At 41.4% G+C, this 18,743-nt stretch overlaps 1 protein-coding gene across 3 annotated transcripts in view; it reads left to right on the top strand.

Annotated features, from left to right (window-relative positions):
- Positions 1–18,743, top strand: part of ARHGAP21 (Rho GTPase activating protein 21) — a 275,502-nt gene that overhangs the window by 107,165 nt on the left and 149,594 nt on the right. For all 3 annotated transcript variants that reach the window (XM_089693776.1, XM_089693777.1, XM_089693775.1), the window contains exons 2-3: positions 10,364–10,543; positions 15,648–15,672. In XM_089693776.1, coding sequence (XP_089549902.1) covers positions 10,364–10,543; positions 15,648–15,672 — 205 coding nt within the window. The remainder of the gene's footprint in view (positions 1–10,363; positions 10,544–15,647; positions 15,673–18,743) is intronic.

The following is an 18,743-nucleotide window of genomic DNA, read 5'->3' as shown; positions in this document are numbered from 1 at the left end:
TCTTTCAGTGACTTAAGTGTCATAGGGAATTCTCTCCCTGAAATCTCACTATAATCAGTGACCTTCATAGGTCAGCTGTGCCTCGTTGTGACGTTTAGGATGTGTTCGTAATTTTAGTTGGCATTAATAAATATGGTCTTCCCCTTGATATTGTGCTGCAATGAGTATATCATTCTTAGCATATAGTCTAGGTTCACAATATGAATTGCATGTGAACCACACAGGAATGTACACCACATTCCTGTGCAATTCACATGCGGTGAATTTGAGCTCATTCATTTTGAATTGGCTCAAATCGCACCCAAAGCAGTGCTTGTACCAATTTTAGAAAGGCACTGCAACTAGATTGCATGGTCTTTTTTTTGTACCAAGCGACCAGATACAGGCAAATGCACTACATTTGCAACCTGCATTTGGGGTTTCCTTAACATTGCACTGACACCCACTGAAGATGGAAAGGGCAGTGGGATTTGAATGTGGTGTGGGAAATGCACACAGATCATGGGTTTCCCACACCATGCTCTAGTGTGAACTACTCGGTGTGGAGAACCACAACTCCAGGGATGACAAATGTCCCTTGTTTGGGACCTGTGCCACTCTGTCCATATTTCCCCAATAGTTATTCTGCTTTTTAGGGCAGATGTGTAGGCCCTTTTCACACAAGTGGTCTGCCTGACAGGCGGAACCGATTGGACCCTCCTTTTATCTCTGTGGAGCAGTGGCTGTAAACGGATTTGTTTGTTTACACCCTCCTACCTCCAATCCAGTATACTAAAAACAAACAGGAGATCTGTTCCCCTCCATCTATACCAGGGTCTCCAAACTTTTTAAACAAAGGGCCAGTTTACTGTCCTTAAGACTTTAGAGGGGCCACACTGTGACCATCAGGAATAGAAAATGTCCCAACATCAGTTGGAGTAAACAATGCCCCATCCTTGGTGTCATTGGGAGGAATTGTGCCCCATCCTTGGAGTCATTGGGAGGAATTGTGCCCCATCCTTGGTGTCATTGGGAGGAATTATGCCCCATCGTTGTAATTGTGAGGAATTGTGCCCCATCGTTTATGTAATTGTGAGGAATTGTGCCCCATCGTTTATGTAATTGTGAGGAATTGTGCCCCATCACTGGCTTCATTGGGAGGAATTGTGCCCCATCGTTGGTGTCATTGGGTGGAATAGTGCCTCATCGTTGATGTAATTGGGAGGAATAGTGCCCCATCATTGATGTAATTGGGAGGAATAGTGCCCCATTGTTGATGTAATTGGGAGGAATTGTGCCCCATCACTGGCTTCATTGGGAGGAGTTGTGCACCATCATTGGTGTCATTGGGCACCATTTTTGGGATGAACTGTGAAATGAAATAGTGCTCCAAGGGCCGCATCCAGCCCCCAGGCCGCAGTTTGGAGACCACTGATCTAGACGGATCGGATTGGAGGGTAATTGGGTGTAAACAGACAGCTGGCATGTTTACACCTGACTTCCCATAGAGCAGAGCAGGCCGTGTCCAGTCTGCATATGTGGAGCGAACACGGACCTGTCATCTCTCCGCTCAGTGGATAGATCCCCCCGAGCCCGGAGTGAAAGAGACCTTAAAGTGACACTTGATGTATTCTGTTTATATATAAAATCAACATCTTGTTTAACTAGTAGCATTTTTGATTCAGGATAGTTCCTATTTTTTTTCTTCAGTAAATGTTAATAATCATGGGTGTCTGTGAAAGCCGAAAAAATGTCTTTTATTCATAAAGTACTGAAGATTTGTTTGTTTTTACGTTGAAGCATGGGTGTGCCTTTTGCTTGAATATTGTGACTCTAAAATGTGCCCTTCAAAATAATTGGGTGGTTTATATGTCTGACCTATATATCAGATGTACTGTAGTGATCACGGACACTTGACGCACCTTTTGTTTATTATGGGCTTCAACAGTAATCTTAAAGCGACTTTTTGTTTGCGAAGCCAGTTTTGTATAATTAGTAGTGGGTGGATTTCGGCAGCCATATTGCCAGTGTGTCTGTAAAGTAACACCTAAACCTTTTGGATGGTTTATGTTATTGCTTATGAATAGAAGCTCAGATGTAATGCGATAATTGTCTGCTTGCTCCTAGGTTTGACCCGGCTGACCTGGGTAATTATGCCCTGGCTGCTGCTGTAACTAGAATTCATTCAACATTATAGTGTATAATTTTCTTTTATATTTCTTGGTTTGCGGTAAAAACTGTGTGAACATTTTGGATGTGGAGGTTGATGTGCTATTGAAATGCCTGTTCTGTGGGTCATAGGCTGGCTGCAGGTCATCAGACTATCATGTTAGCCACATGCCTTCACAGGGGTGCTGGAATTGTCGTCAATATGATAAAGTACAATGGAGAAGTAAGATAACACTTAACTAGGCGGAGAAAATTCTGACAAATGGGCTGGTTTTTTTTTTGTAGCCTTTTTGAAAGTCGCTATGCGTTTGTGTGGCTTTTTCAGCATACATAGCTATTGGCTGCTAATTTACTACCTCACTTGTCAAGAATGACGCAAAAGTAAAAAATGTTATATTTTAATTTCAATGTCATTGTTATTTCTGTTTCACACTGCTACATGCATGATCGCTCACTTACAAACATGTTTTTTTTTTTTATATAGTCATGGCCAAAAATATTGGCATCCCTGCATTTCTGTCAGATAATGCACCACTTTGCCCAGAAAATTGTTGGAAATACAAATGTTTAGGCATTCTTTTTTGTTTATTTCCTTTTGTATTGGTATGACACAAAAAGCCAAATCTAACACATTCCACGCAAAAACCCTGGACAAAATTATTGGCACCTTCTCAAAATTGAAAGAAATAATTGCATTCCAAGTTTGTGCTCCTGTAATTTGTAATTAAGCTCACCTGTATCAATTAACAGGTGCTGATATTATTATTATACAGGATTTATATAGCGCCAACAGTTTGCTCAGCTCTTTACAATATAACGGGAGACAATACAGCAACAATGCAGTTCAATACAAGAGGGTTAGGAGGGCCCTGCTCCTTGGAGCTTACAATCTAGGAGTAATATAGAAATCACACCAGCAACCAGTTAAAATGGTGAAAAATTGACTCAACCTTTCTGTTGTGTGTCTGTGTGCAGAGAAAGCAGAGGAGCAGAGAAAGAGCTGCAAATTGTCTGAGGATTTGAAAATAAAAATTGTAGAAAAGCATGGACAATGCAGGTTGAATTGCACAGAAACGCATAGTGCGGCATGGTGTGAAACGGACCTCAAAGTTTGTGTTTTGTATTTTTGTGCATGTGATTTCCCTGTAAAAGCCTCCCTTATGTGCCACCATCTTGGATGTTATGTCCATCGCTAAAGCAGACTAAGAGCTGTCATTTAGATGACTCTCTATAGGTTATGTAGGGAGGGGAGGGGCAGAAGAGCTGGGTCAGCACAGAGAATAATTAAACACTCTCAGAAGGAGAAGGTTATGACATGCTGGGGGAGCAGGCAGTGCTAGGGAATTGACTCTACCAGAGAAGTCAAATTTTCTACCATGTTTAAAGGCAAGCTTCTTTAGAACACACAGGGCTGTCCATGCCACAGTGCTGAGATGAATGAACTCCTATGTACATTGCATGGCCAGTCAAGGTGATCAAAGACCTGGTGCCAGGAGAAGATGTCTGTTCCAGCAAAGGAGGTTGTGGATATCTCATTGTGGAAGTGGACCCCTCAAACTCTTTTTTCTTTACTTTTAGATACAACCACTGTCAGCGTTGTATAAACTGTATGTATCATCGCCTACATACAATGTATAATGCTGTGTTATGGCAGCCATTCATGGGAAGCCTTGTGTTTTTTGTTTTGTTTTTTTTTTTTATCAATGAATACAAGGCTTCCTTTAATTGGCAGAGGTGGAAATCATGATGTCATGCGCCCGCCTTTTCAACTCGGCTACTTAGAGGAAGCCTTGTATTCATTGATAAAAATACAAAGCTTCCTGTGAATGGATAAGCATTGCTCAGCGCAACTCGACTTAGTCCCTGTGCCGCTGTCAGAACACAATGCTGTATACATTATGTAGCTGATGCTGGATACAGTTTATACAGCACTGACTGTGGCTACATCAGTTAGTAAAGGAAATGGTTTATATAGGACTCTATGACCTAAAGAAACTAGTTAAAGTGAAAGTAAACCTGGAGGTAGGCATTAACACTGTAAGCAATCATATAAGATACTCCTAGATTGTAAGCTCCAAGGAGCAGGACCCTCCTATCCCTCTTGTATTGAACTGTATTGTTGCTGTATTGTCTCCCGTTATATTGTAAAGCGCTGAGCAAACTGTTGGTGCTATATAAAACCTGTATAATAATAATATAAATCCTGTATAATAATAATACTACATTTTCCAGTGCTTTTTTTTTGTTTGCAATTTTTAGTTGTTGGTCACAGGGCCTTTTGAAGGTTAAAAACAAAAATGCAAATGGGGACGTAGTTGCCAATGCCTAGCACCTCCATACTTTCTCCTGGCCATTGGTCCATCACACGACTGTTATGTGAACAAACTCTCCCACCATACTATTCATCAGAGTGCCTGTGGATTCAAGGCTCCCGGGGTATAGTTGTTCTGTGGAAAGGTTCAATGAAGGTCTAAAATCAAAGCCACAAATGGTTTGAGCTTCCATAGTAAGGGAACCGACAAAGTAGATCTGTATTTTTTTACCTTTTTTGCTTTTAGTACTGTCAGTGTGACCTATACAAAGCTTTTGATGTGTAGAAGGGGTATTGCAGGGAGATCATGTTCATTTCCAGTTTGAATTTAGACTCCCCCAGTCTGGATGGTTTCCTAGTGGTTTGCTTCCCTTGAGTGATGACTGAATGGAGTTTGTTCTGCTCACTTGAATGTATAATGGAGGTTCTTGTGGCACTCCATGAGTGCTCTTCTTGGAGACTGTCAACAATGGTCTTCTGACGGAACAATAGACCATCTCCATTGTCCTGTGTGTGCTGTTGTCTTATTATATTCCATCTGGCTGCAGGAGAGTTTGACCTTTTATCCCCTTCGTCATCTTCAATGGTTTGTCAAAGCTAAAATCCAGCAGCATAAATATGATAACATAGAAGTTCCACTATATGGGAAGGATCTGTATGGTGTCCGCTCAGTTTGTGACTGTATGCACAATCTTTTGGATTAAAGCGGAAAACCCCTTTAAAGGGAAATGTAGACTTAATTTTTGATCATATTTATGTATATGGGATCAGCTTAAAGTATATGTAAACCCTCACCTTGCAAAGCAACCCATTCCGTGTAAAATAGAAATGAAAGGCAAAACATTTGTGTATAGATATAAAAAAATAGCTGTATAAGTGCTGGGGGAGGAGAAGCAGCAGCACACCACTCTTCCCAGTGAGAGAGAGTGTGTGTGTGTGTGTAAACAGGAGACTTTTTCCTACGAGTACATGGGACAGCAGGCACATATCAGGATTATGAAATGCTGGGTTTACATATTCATTAAAGCTGAACTCTAGGCAATGGCTGAATACACAGTTAAATCAATTGTACATGTCAGAGGATTGTGGTTTGGTCCTTATCCTGAGAATTACATGACAATACCACTCAGCACAGTTAGGTTGGTGACTTTTCTCTGTGGCAGTTACGGTGTGTTCATACCTGCGATTGCACCCTGCCTCTGATTGGATGTGAAACCTCAATGGGGGTTTCTTTGATTAGCTGCGAGGGAAGGCATTGAGAGGCTGTCGGCTCTTGCAGTTAATTTCGTCCACTCGCATGTAATCTCTCAAGCAGTGATCACGTGCAGTCTGCGCCCAATGTCAATCGCTCGCATATCATCGCTACATGAGATGTTATAGAGCGGTGGTTCTCAACCTTCCTAATGCCGTGACCCTTTAATACAGTTCCTCATGTTGTGGTGACCCCCAACCATGAAATTATTTACCCAGTAATTATAATTCATGAGTGTCGTTTTACCTCCAATACTGCTGCTTTAAACACAGTAGCTGCTTTCTACACAGTAGCTGCTCTTTACACATCGGAAATATGTGTTTTCTGATGGTCTTAGGGGACCCCTGTGAAAGGGTCGTTCGACCCCCAAAGGGGTCGCGACCCACAGGTTGAGAACCACTGTTAGAGGCAGGATGCATTCACAGGTGTGGATGCACCCTTTAGTGACCACTCTCGGTTACCTCCCTCCCCACAGCCTGTGATTGGAGAGTGAAGGGGTAGCAACACCCTGATTCAGTCATCTGCCCTCTCCTCCATTCTGGGTTCCTTGCAGGATGCCCCGTTGGCCCACACACTACCTCTACCACTGCTAATCTGGGTGGGATTGTGCAGTACACTAGGCCAGCCTTTCTCAGCCAGGGTGCCTTGAGGTTTCTTCAGGGGCACCTTGGCAAAATGTCTAAAAATTGCCCAAAACTTGTATACAAGCCAGTTGGTGAAACAAGCACACAATCTTCTATCCACCGGTGTCCTGACAACAAATAACATCAGTTGATAAGAAGGATGTCAGCTGCCTGCACAGCATCCTAGTTTGACCATTCCTTGCCCTTCTCCATCAGTGCTGGGGTCACATTAACTCAGTGATGGAGAAAAACTGAGGGAGAAGAGAAACATTGGAATACTAGTCAGTACCAGTGTGCAAAAGTGTTTGCTCTGGAAGAATAAATCGCCTAACATTGGGTGTCCTAGACGTGGGGATGTTATATAAAACTATTAGAATAGTTTTTCACATTTTAGAATGAGGCGTCTGTTTAAAATTATGGACAGTCCCAAGGCACCCTTTAAAATTATGAACAGTCTTGAGGCACCCCATTCTAAAAAGGAGTCCCTCAAGACTGTCCATAATTTTAAAGGGTGCCTTGATTGAAAGAAGGTTGAGAAACACTGCACTAGGCACTTACACAAGTTTCATTTAAAACCAATGTAATTGTTTCTTCTTAAATACATAATTGTTTTCATAGGTATTTTTATGTGTTATCTTTTCTTATTTTATCTTTATTTTGGTAATATTTTGTAAATATATATGTAGCTGTGCTTCCTAGTGCACAATGGATAGACTTCACATGGGACTGAACAGCAGAAATGAATTGATTCCCTCATTGTGGTAAACAGTGCATGGAGGAATCTGCACTACTGGCTATTGTATTCAGGTTTCTGCAGTACCCACAGCTGTTAGAATACCTGAACAGTGACTGCAGCTCATAAGGATGCAGCCACTGTTATTCCAACAATTTTCCACCCTGCTCAATTGATTTTTAGGTTGACCTTTGTGAAGCAGAAATTCTAAATTCAGACCCTCAGTGACCATATATAGTACCTCAATTTGACTTGACTACAGCCTTTTGTAATCATTGTGCAGTAGCACTCAGACTAGAAGATGGAGGGGCAGCACTTGGGGCCCATCAGGTGTGCTGCATGTATCCAAGTGGACAAGGAACATACAGGAGAAAAGAGAAGAAAGACAGCCTCCTCGGTCTCTTGCTGCTCCTTCACTGATTTATTATAGGCTGTGGACAGGGAGATGACCTAGCTGTGTTTGTATAACTGCAGTAGAGAAAAGCCAGGTCACCAGTCTGACAGGGCAGTCTTAACTGACCATACTCTACAACAGTGTTTTTCAACCTTTTTTGTGCAAAGGCACACTTTTTTCATGAAAAAAATCACGAGGCACACCACCATTAGAAAATGTTAAAAAAATTTACCTCTGTGCCTATATTGACTATATATAAAGTAATTCTCTTGAATAGGAATCAAACACAAAGAAATTATTTTATAATTACTTTATTATGAAATAATAAAGTATTTTATAATTGGACCCGGGGGCCGGACCAAGAGTAGATGAATGATGTGTATGTGTCATCCATAGTAAGTATAGTAATATTCCCCCATAGTAAGCATAGTAATTAATCCCCCATATAGTAATTCATCCCCCATAGTAATTCATCCCCCATAGTAATTAATCCCCCATATAGTAATTCATCCCCCATAGTAATTCATCCCCCATATAGTAATTCATCCCCCATATAGTAATTCATCCCCCATAGTAATTCATCCCCCATATAGTAATTCATCCCCCATAGTGTAATTCATCCCCCATAGTGTAATTCATCCCCCATAGTAATTCATCCCCCATAGTAATTCATCCCCCATATAGTAATTCATCCCCCATATAGTAATTCATCCTCCATATAGTAATTCATCCCCCATAGTAATTCATCCCCCATATAGTAATTCATCCCCCATAGCAATTCATCCCCCGTATAGTATTTCATCCCTCGTATAGTATTTCATCCCCCGTATAGTATTTCATCCCCCGTATAGTATTTCATCCCCCATATAGTATTTCATCCCCCATATAGTATTTCATCCCTCATATAGTATTTCATCCCCCATATAGTAATTCATCCCTCATATAGTATTTCATCCCTCATATAGTATTTCATCCCCCCATATAGTATTTCATCCCTCATATAGTATTTCATCCCCCCATATAGTATTTCATCCCTCATATAGTATTTCATCCCTCATATAGTAATTCATCCCTCATATAGTATTTCATCCCCCCATATAGTAATTCATCCCTCATATAGTATTTCATCCCCCCATATAGTATTTCATCCCCCCATATAGTATTTCATCCCTCATATAGTAATTCATCCCTCATATAGTATTTCATCCCCCCATATAGTATTTCATCCCCCCATATAGTATTTCATCCCTCATATAGTAATTCATCCCTCATATAGTATTTCATCCCTCATATAGTATTTCATCCCTCATATAGTATTTCATCCCCCATATAGTATTTCATCCCCCCATATAGTATTTCATCCCCTCATATAGTATTTCATCCCTCATATAGTATTTCATCCCCCCATATAGTATTTCATCCCTCATACAGTAATTCATCCCTCATATAGTAATTCATCCCCCATATAGTATTTCATCCCTCATATAGTATTTCATCCCCCCATATAGTATTTCATCCCTCATATAGTAATTCATCCCCCCATATAGTATTTCATCCCCCCATATAGTATTTCATCCCCCCATATAGTATTTCATCCCTCATATAGTAATTCATCCCTGATATAGTAATTCATCCCCCATATAGTATTTCATCCCCCCATATAGTATTTCATCCCTCATAAAGTAATTCATCCCTCATATAGTATTTCATCCCCCACAGTACTATTCCCCCCCCCCCCTTCTAGTAAGCCAAGTCCCCCGTGTCAATTCACTTACCTTTTGCGTTCCTCTCGCTGTCTTCCCGCGCCGTTCGGGTCTTCAGGGCGGACTGTGAGAGGAGCCTAGCTCCCCTCCCCTCACGTTCGGCACGCTGCCCCGCCTACACACATCCTGACAGCCACATCCGCAAGCCGGATTAAAAGGTCCGCGCGGACTTTTGGGGCTGCCAACCGAGAGGAGGCAGGGGAGCGGCCGACCGAGAGGAGGGAGGGGAGCAGGCGCCCGGCACACAGAAGAGCCGCATTAGACTGGGTAAAGAGCCGCATGTGGCTCGCGAGCCGCGGCTTGCCGACCACTGAATCATTAGATTCTAATGATTGGTCTATTTGTGAGCCGAAGCCACATGTTACAGATGAAATTGGAATTTTTCCCACGGCACACCAGACAATATCTCACGGCACACTAGTGTGCCGCGGCACAGTGGTTGAAAAACGCTGCTCTACAAAATCTGATACTTTCTTTTAGATCTACTTTTAAGGAGATTGTACATTTGGATTGTATAGTGTATGACCAACCCAAATCTCACAGCTGGGTGGAGAGGATTACAAATCCATTGGTTGATACAACCGTGTGTGTGTGTGTGTGTGTGTGTGTGTTACAGTGGTGTATCTAACCGTGCCTGGAGTTTGGCTTTACAAATTCCATGATGTGTCATTGTGACCATTACTACCATTTCCCAGTCCTCCTACCTATCAGGCAGTGTCTGTGTACATAGGGTATGCGCTGTCTGTGGTAACCCAGTGCCAGTTAATGACTTGTTGCAGATTATTATCTGTGCTGATAGAATTTGCAGAATGTGGGCTTGTTTTCAAGGGGGAAGGGACGCAGGGCAAAAGGTCAGTGGCGAGCCAGTGTAGCAGCTGCTGCCTGAATGTAGTACTATGTACATGGCTGACAAGAGGAATGATTCCTCCCACACTAGGATGAAACAAAGGGGAGGTTCTCTGTACTGACATAATACACCTCGGATCCAGTAAATGAGGTTCACAAAGTATTTCATTAGAATCCCCTTTCTGATTTGTGATATTGCATTGATTAGCCTCCATCATACTTGCTCTTGTTTTGCATTTTTTTTTTCTTTCCAATTATCATGCAGACGTCCATAACGCATGTTTTCATTTCAGGTGTCAAAAAACAAAGATGGGTGCGATCAGAGCGAGATGGTATCGCCGACGGAAGAGGAAATATTCTCCTGGCCAGGTCCAAAGAATGTCATGTTGAGGAGGACGTCCGAGGGGTTTGGATTTACTTTAAGGCACTTCATTGTTTACCCGCCGGAGTCTGCAGTCCAGTCGAATTTTAAGGTGAGCAAGATGGGATGAAGTCATGTCAGTCAGCTGAGATAACGATTTACAAGTGGAGTTGAGAACCTTCTCAATAAATTGTATGACTTTCAATTATTCAGTCATGTAGAAAAAAAAAATGCTAATTCCTTTTTCTTATTTTGTACCGGTATTATTATTATTATACAGTATTTATAAAGCGCCAATAGTTCGCTCAGCGCTGTACATTACAAAGGTATCATCGGTTCAGTCATGTATTTTGCTATTAAATAGGCCTCATTCACATTCATACATCTGTGTGCAGTGCCGTCTTCACCCATTCACAGGATGTACTCCTCCTGCGTTCTGATTCGGCCATCATTTCCGCTGGATGGGCAGTCAGGGATTGGCTTGGAGATTCGTGCAGGTCTTTACAGCTGCCCACCTGGATTCGAAAAGAACAGAACAGTCTACAGTGAGGTTTTAGGCCTCTTTCACATGGCCGTTCTGATTCAGTTTTTCTTGCAGGCAGAGCTGGAAGGTCCATTCATCTCCGATCTGGTCCGCTAAAAAGAACATGGAAGGGGATCTGTCGTTCTCTGTCTAGGCAGACTGGATCAGAGGGGAGTCAATGTCTAAATGGATATAGGAGTGCCCATGTCTGCACTGCATATACTGAGCAGACACGAATTTGCCATTCCCCCGCTCCGCTCTGATCAGCGGACAGATCCCCTGCTCATCGGAGTCCACCCCGTGTGAATAGGGGCCTTAGGGAAGTCAGGCCTGACAGCGCAGTCTGGATAACAAAGCTGTTTGAAAAGACTTCTATTTTGACAGGCTCCTATATATTTTCACTGTGACTATGGCTGTTTTCCTGAGGCTCATCTATTTCTCAGACAGATGCTGTTTTATTAGTTAATAAGTAATCCTTGAGCTAACTGAACAATGTCTTGGCACAGTGCTGGAATTCCAGTGTTATTATACCGTGATGGCCAGTGATAATGTTCATGAATCTCCTTTCGGACTAAAAGTTTATACAGGGCAGGGGCAGGATCAGTCCATCAAACACCAATATTTTTATATGTACTTATTATGAAAGACTGGCTGAACTGGTAAGGTAGCAGTAAACCATGCATGAGACAGGGATACCCAGAAGCAGTCCAAGCAGGTTTGTGTTGCACTTGTAAATAGCAAGACCCCAAATAAGCACAGCAGACAAACAGTGGGGCTTTGTATAACAAATCCATATAAACTAACTAAACATACGTCTGTTCCAAACTAACAGGCAGCTATTTTTAGTGTTTTTTCAACACTCAGCCTTTTCATCCAGCAGCAAGCTCCTACAGCAGAGAGAGTGTGAACCCTGAGCATCAGTCAGCTCTTCTAAAAGGCCAGCTAAAGCGGTAGCAATGTTCCAAAAAGAAAAAAAAAAAATGCCCCCCCCCCCCCCCTTCAGGAAGTTTGTCATAATGTGCTAGTATGCATGGCATACTAGCACATTATGACAGACATGCCTTAAAACTAAGACCTCCAGCGGCATGCTGTCACCACTGTAGGCTCTTCCATCTTCACCCAGTTTGCGGGTTCCTGGTGTTCGAATGGCCGGGCCACGATGAGATCACTCTCTTGCACATACACCAGTATGCCGTCCATTGAGAGCGAGGTGCGCATTTGCCACCGTCGTCTAAATGTGAATATCTCCTATACGGTACACATTTAGGAGATATTCACTGTATGTTCAGGTAAGTTTAACCACTTCCTGTCTGGCCCATGTACATAAATGGGTGGACAGGAGCAGTGCAGGAGCGGGTTGCCGTTCATAAACTGTGCCCTTATTTACAGCCTGTGCGCGCTCCCTGGGAGCGGCACCGCGATCCGGTGTTCGCTGTGTCACAGCGGGACACCGATCGCTGTACGGGACCTCTGTGTGAGGTCCTGATCATGTGATCACTGATTAGCCAATCAGTAATCACATGAACAGTAGTAAACAAGATGTCGCTTCCTGACATTGCTTACTACTTGTGAAATCTGTGAATGATCACAGAGGTCACATGGTACAAGACTATTCACAACAGCCTTGTACCATGTGGCAAGCTGTGACCAATCACAGCTCTCACAGTATTTCTCAATGGTTGCAAGAATGCAGCCAGAGAGGAGAAATTATTGCTTTTACAGCCTTTATGGGTGTAAAAGCAATCAGTGTAAAAAAAAAACTTCATCATCCCCCACAAGTAGTACAGATTCACTATGGTGACACTATACTGCTAGGGTGACCGTATGTTTAAAAAAAACCAAAAAAATCAAACAACAAAAAACATTAATAATATAAAAAAAATTAATAAAAATAAAAATGTTTTGAAAAATTGTAATTTTTGGTTATAAACTAATTTGGGTTATTTTTTCTTTTACTTAAAAGATAACTGAATAAATGTTGGCCAAAATTTATGAAGAAAGATTATTTATTTGCAAAATGTTATAAGAAAAACACTTTTTTCAGAATTTTTGAAATTTTTCATTTATATAGCAAAAAAATTAAAATCCCAGCGGTGAATAAATACCACCAAAATAAAGTTTTATCTGTCTCAAAAAAATGCTAAAAATGTCATGTGTACAGTGTTGCATGACTGCGCAATTGTCATTCAAAGTGTGTTAGCACTGAAAGCTGAAAATTGGCCTGGACAGGAAGGGGGTAAAAGTGTCCGGACTGGAAGTGGTTAATATAGGCTTAGTTGTAGGTAGGAGTCATAAAGTGGACTTTTCTACCACTTTCAGATGTGGACCTATAGGATTTATCTTGCCCAAAGCTCACTTTTTAGGTATCCTAACTGAAACTAGGGGAAAATGCAAAATTTTGAGTTGTCACTGGAACAGGAATAGATAGAAAATCTTTCTATTCTATGAAAATTGTCCAAAAGGGGACTCGGGGGATACTTTCTCTCCCTTCCTTTTGTTCTTGCATGATATGCAGTGAAGGGAAATGGTTCTCCACTCTATCCAAAATTTAAGTTGTTTTTCTTTAAATATACTTACCAAAAAAAAGTGTTTTTAAAATTCTTTATATATTTAATTTTTTTTTATTTTATCTGTATTCAGTTGCAGATACTATTACCCCACCAACAGTGATGGGTAAAGCTATTTTTTTCCCTACAATAAAAAATACATTATACTTACCTGCGACCCTCGATGGTTCTTTTCTGGAGTCCCCTGCTGGTGCTCTTGGCTCCTCCTCTTCTGTGTGTTCCTTCATAGGAAGCCGCTTGCTATGGGGGCACACAGCGCAATATGCCCCCCCAATGCATTAAGGTAACAATGTCCTGCTTTTCGAACCACTTTAGGGAATTCGGAGTGGCGATTTTCATATATTTGTTTTAATGAAGTAAGTAGGTTTTTTTTTTTTTTTTTTACACAAATACAGCACTTTGATTATAGGTTTAATCTATCAGATGTTTGTGTTTTTTGCGTGACATCGGAATATATCCCCTTGATTCTGCCTGCCAAGAATGAATTGAACTCTTGACTGTGCCACTTCCCTCGCTTGTTTTTCTGTGAATTATTTTTTTCCTCCGTAAAACATAAACGTATTTTCGGAGACTACATCCTGCGGCAGGAAAGCCCTGTATTGTACTGCAGATAGAGATGATTTATTGTAGATAAATGTCCATACAGTAGTGTCAGCTTCCATTACAACCTCCAGCGGATCCCACTTATGTCTGTTTAAACACCCTTCTTACAAGTGATAATACCTTCCTGTTCTTCCTCAGAGAGTCTCTGCTTTATTTTTCCTTTGTGTCCAGTAACTACTCCATCATCTGCTGCTTGATGTTATATTGGATTTAATCATAGAGGTATTTTTTGTTTTTTTTTTAGATTCTGGAGTCACACCAGACCCGGCAGGGATAGGAAGCTACTGTTCATTACACTGCCTGGTTCACAGCTCTCTTTCTGTTGTTTGGGATCAGATCTGTGTCAGTTTTGGCATGTGCTCATGTTTCTCCTCTCCTCCTCCCTCTCCGCAGTCTTCTGGGACAAATCTCGGGTCCCAGAAGACACTGGGATCATTCACAAAGCTTTGTGCATGTGCAGTGGGCAGCCGGCTGTGAAGCTGCAAGCAGCACAGCCGGCTGCCCACAGTTAAGATGCTGGTGCCGGGAACCCAAAGGCAAGTAAAAAAACTAGCCTGGGTGAGGACAGTGCTGGATCAATGGACAGGTAAGTGTCCTTTTATTAAAAGTCAGCAGCTACAGGATTTGTAGCTGTTGACTTTTATTAATTTTCTAGACTGAAGAACCTCCAGAGAGAACACCTTTCGCCAGCCATGGACAGTTCGAATCTCCACTGGTTCAGCAGGGACTGGCCCAGATTTGAACCATGTATGGGCAGGCTGAATGTATCCACATTGAGTGATCCGATTTTGCATGTGATTATTGTTAGCGGCTACTATAGCCGGTAGCAATAATCACTGTGTTCTGCCAGCAGGGATGGTTCCTCCTGCCAGGAGAACTCAGTGGCTCCACAGGAGGGATTCCCCGTTCAATACTGACTGCTGATGGGAGAATTGAGCGATTTTTTTTTTTCTATTAATATTCCTTTCTTTCCTGCAACCCAGAGCACAAAGCGCTAATGCTGATTTATAACTTGATCAGCATTTTGCTCTGGTGAGTTCATTTAATCTATCTGGTGGTGGATTATTGCACGGTGAATTTGGTTGTACACAGAGATTTGAAAGTGAAAATCACTTTAGACACAAGGAAAGAGATCGTCTTTTATTGGTGGTTGGACTTTTTTGGCACATATATATACATATTTTTTTTTAACAATTTATTTGGACGCAATTATTTTTATTATCAATATGATTATGTATTGTGGATATGTTTATAATTGGGTTGTTAATATGAGCGCTAACCTGTTTTTTCACTGATACATTTGTACTTTTTCCTAGAAAGTTTGTGAATTTCCCACCTTGAGTATTCATTGCTTAAATTAATATACATGAAATGTTTATCCGCTGTCATTAGAATACAAATTCCACCTGACTTGACCTAACGCAGGTTACAAATTGGCAAAATATGAATTTTTTTTTTTTACTCAGTGAACAACATTTAACCTCTGCTTCAATTATAATAACTTGATTTTGTATGTTTTACAGGATGAAGAGAATGGAAATCGGGGAGGTGAGTTTAAACTTTTGACTTTTTACAACGGTTACTTGAGCTATGTGAGATTTGTCCCCGTTAGACTTTTCTGAAGTGTTCCAGCCTTGTCTGTTTTGTCTCTGAACAATGTCCACTTGTGCTATTGTTGCTGTCATTTAATACCAGATGTTGCTGGGTTGTCATGGCTGGAGTTTGTCTGACCCTAAAAAAAACTAGAGGATTTATTGACCAGAGCACAGCTTGCAAAACTCCTGTTCACACAAGTCTGGTATACATAAGAACATTTTAAAATCTGACAAAGAATTCTAACATAGAAAAAGAGACACAATTGGAAACTACTGAAAATCATTCTATGTAATTGGTTGTTTATATTGTTTTTTTTTTTTACAAATGTTTTATTGACAGTATGCAAACTGTACATACAGAGACCATGTCAATATTTAATTGAATGAGGTATCAAAGACATAGTCAAAGATGGCACAACAAAATATTTGCATAAACACATTTAATCGCTTCCCGTCCGCCCGCAATGTACTGCAGCAGAGCGGCAGCTACAGGCAAATTGACGTGCCAGTACGTCGCTTTGGCTGTACTAACACGGGGACACAGCGCTGTGCGCCTGCTCGGGTGCACATCGCTCCCCCTCTTGACTGCTATGGTAACATTGTACTATTTTGATAAAAGTATTGCAAAAATAAGAAATAAAAAGAAAAAAAAAAATCTTAAAAAAAATTCTCAATGTTTAAACATTTTTTTTTAACTACTTGCCAACCGCTTACCCACATTTTGCAGGCGAGTCAGTCCAGGGAGAGAAGTGAAAACTCAGCACCAAGTAAAAGCACTACATTTTACACACACACACACGTTCGATTAGCACATTTAACTCTTTGATCACCCCTATGAACCTTTTGATCACCCCGTGACCCAGCTAGTGCCATTAGTACAGTGTTGGTATAAAGAATTTTTCACTGATCACTGTATTCCTGATACTAGCGACATCCGTTAACGTCAGGGTTAGTTAGCGCCCCACCCAGCCAGGGTTAGCTAGTGTTAGATTGCCTGCACACCATCGCACTCACGCTATAGGTCGCTGATCACCCCCATTACTAGTATAGTGTTGGTACAGATCAAGATATTGATCATGTACAGAACTATACTAGTGCCTCCTTTGTATAGTGTCCACAAAAACGCAGAGTTAGCAGGATCGGCCCCGTTCGCTGCCAGCACTAGCGTTTTAGCTTCTCCGCTGTTTTTCACGGAAGATTTGTACCAATTGATTGTGGGCCAAGGCAATTTATGCACGCAACAATACATGGCCATCCACCCAAATTCAGCTCTTGCCAGACAATTTGCATTGAAACCTATCACGGTTTGTGAATTTAAAACTCTTTGGACCTAACCCTCAACATGGGCATTACAGAAAAGAATGAATTACGGTAATATTGGTCCACGGACCCGATTAATCGTATGCCCATGTTCCCTGCTGTTACATATATGCCCAACATGGACCAGCAATGTCGCTGGATTTTGGGTGGTTATACCGGGACGATGCCTGCAACTACAGGCATCAATCTGGTACCGTTTTTTTCAGCTGGCGTTCAGCTTTCATGTAAAAGCAATCCAAGTGGCCAATTAGCTGCTGACTTGATTTTACGAGCAGCAGGAAGGGACATACCCCCCCCCCCCCTGCTGCCTTCTACAGATTTCTTGGGCGCTCCTGTCCCACAGGGGAATCCAAGAATGCAGCCGGCAGTTGGTATCTATTTACTTAGTGTAACTTTATATTTTTTCAAACAGTTGGGCAGTATATTGTGTTTTTGTGTATTCAAATTCTAAAAAGTGTATTTTTCCCAAAAGATTTGCGTTTGAAAAATTGCTGCGCAAATTCTGTGTAACGTAAAAGATTTCAACACCCACCGTTTTATTCTCTAGGGCCTCTGCTTTAAAAAAATGTTGTGTTTGGGGGTTCAAAGTAATTTTCTAGCAAAAAAACTGTGTTTTCATGTGAACATAAAGTGTCAGAAAAGGATTGGTCTTCAAGAGTGGGTGATGTGTGGCATAAACCTCTAATGTTGGCCCTGAAATGCCAGGATAGTAGATGCAACCCCTCCAAATGACCCCTTTTTGGAAAATAGACACTCCAAGGTATTTGCTAAGAGGCATGGCGAGTGTTTTGCAGATCTCATTTGTTGCCACGTTTTTGGAAAACGAAGAAAGAAAGCAAAAAAAAATATTTTTCTTTTCTTTTTTTCTTTTTCAAAACCCTGTGACAAAAATGGTATCTGTAAAATAATCAGCATGTCTCTTATCAAATGCCTTGTGGCATCTACTTTCCAAAAAGGGGTCCTTTAGGGGAAAGGGGGGGTTGCACTATCCTGGCATTTAGAGCCTCTGAAACTGTGATGGGTAGTGGGGAAGTGATATGAGGAAATATGCCCTTTGAAAGCCAGGAGGTGGTCATTGGATTTTGGGGGCTTGTGTGTAGCTAGGCTGCCAAAAAGTCACGTGGTATCCCCATACTTGGAAGAAGTAGGGGAATGTTTTTTTTGGGTGTTATTCCACATATACCCATGGCATGCATGAGCAATATATAATTAAAGTGACAACTATTTGTAAAATAATTGTCATATTCAAAAAAATTTGTGGCAAAAACTAAAATGTTCCATGGACTCAACGTGCCTCTCTGCAAAATTCTTGGGGTGTCTACTTTCCAAAAAGGGGTCATTTGGGGTTGGGGGTTTGTACTGCCCTGCCATTTTAGCACCTCAAGAAATGTGATAGGCAGTCAGAAAGTAAAAGCTACGTAAATTCCAATATATATACCATAGTTTCTAGATGCTATAACTTTCACACAAACCAATTAATATACATATATTGAGAGTTTTTTGGTACGTTGTGGGTACAACATTGCACGACCACGCAATTACCTGTTGAAATAGTGCAGTGCCGAACAGATAAAAATGGCCTGGTCAGGATGGGGGGTAAATCCTCAGGAAGGCAAGTGGTTAAGGAGCGAACACACAACCTAAAGACTGCTGCTAGGATTCAATGCTAAAAACACAAAGTGTTAAATAAGGACCCAGGTGTAA

This window comes from Staurois parvus, unplaced genomic scaffold, assembly GCF_062004578.1.
Source record: "Staurois parvus isolate SC_StPar_1 unplaced genomic scaffold, SC_StPar_1.0 ptg000636l, whole genome shotgun sequence".
Taxonomy (NCBI): Eukaryota; Metazoa; Chordata; class Amphibia; order Anura; family Ranidae; genus Staurois; species Staurois parvus.
The sequence above is the reverse complement of the archived record's forward strand: the minus strand, read 5'-3'. Positions and strand labels throughout refer to the sequence as shown.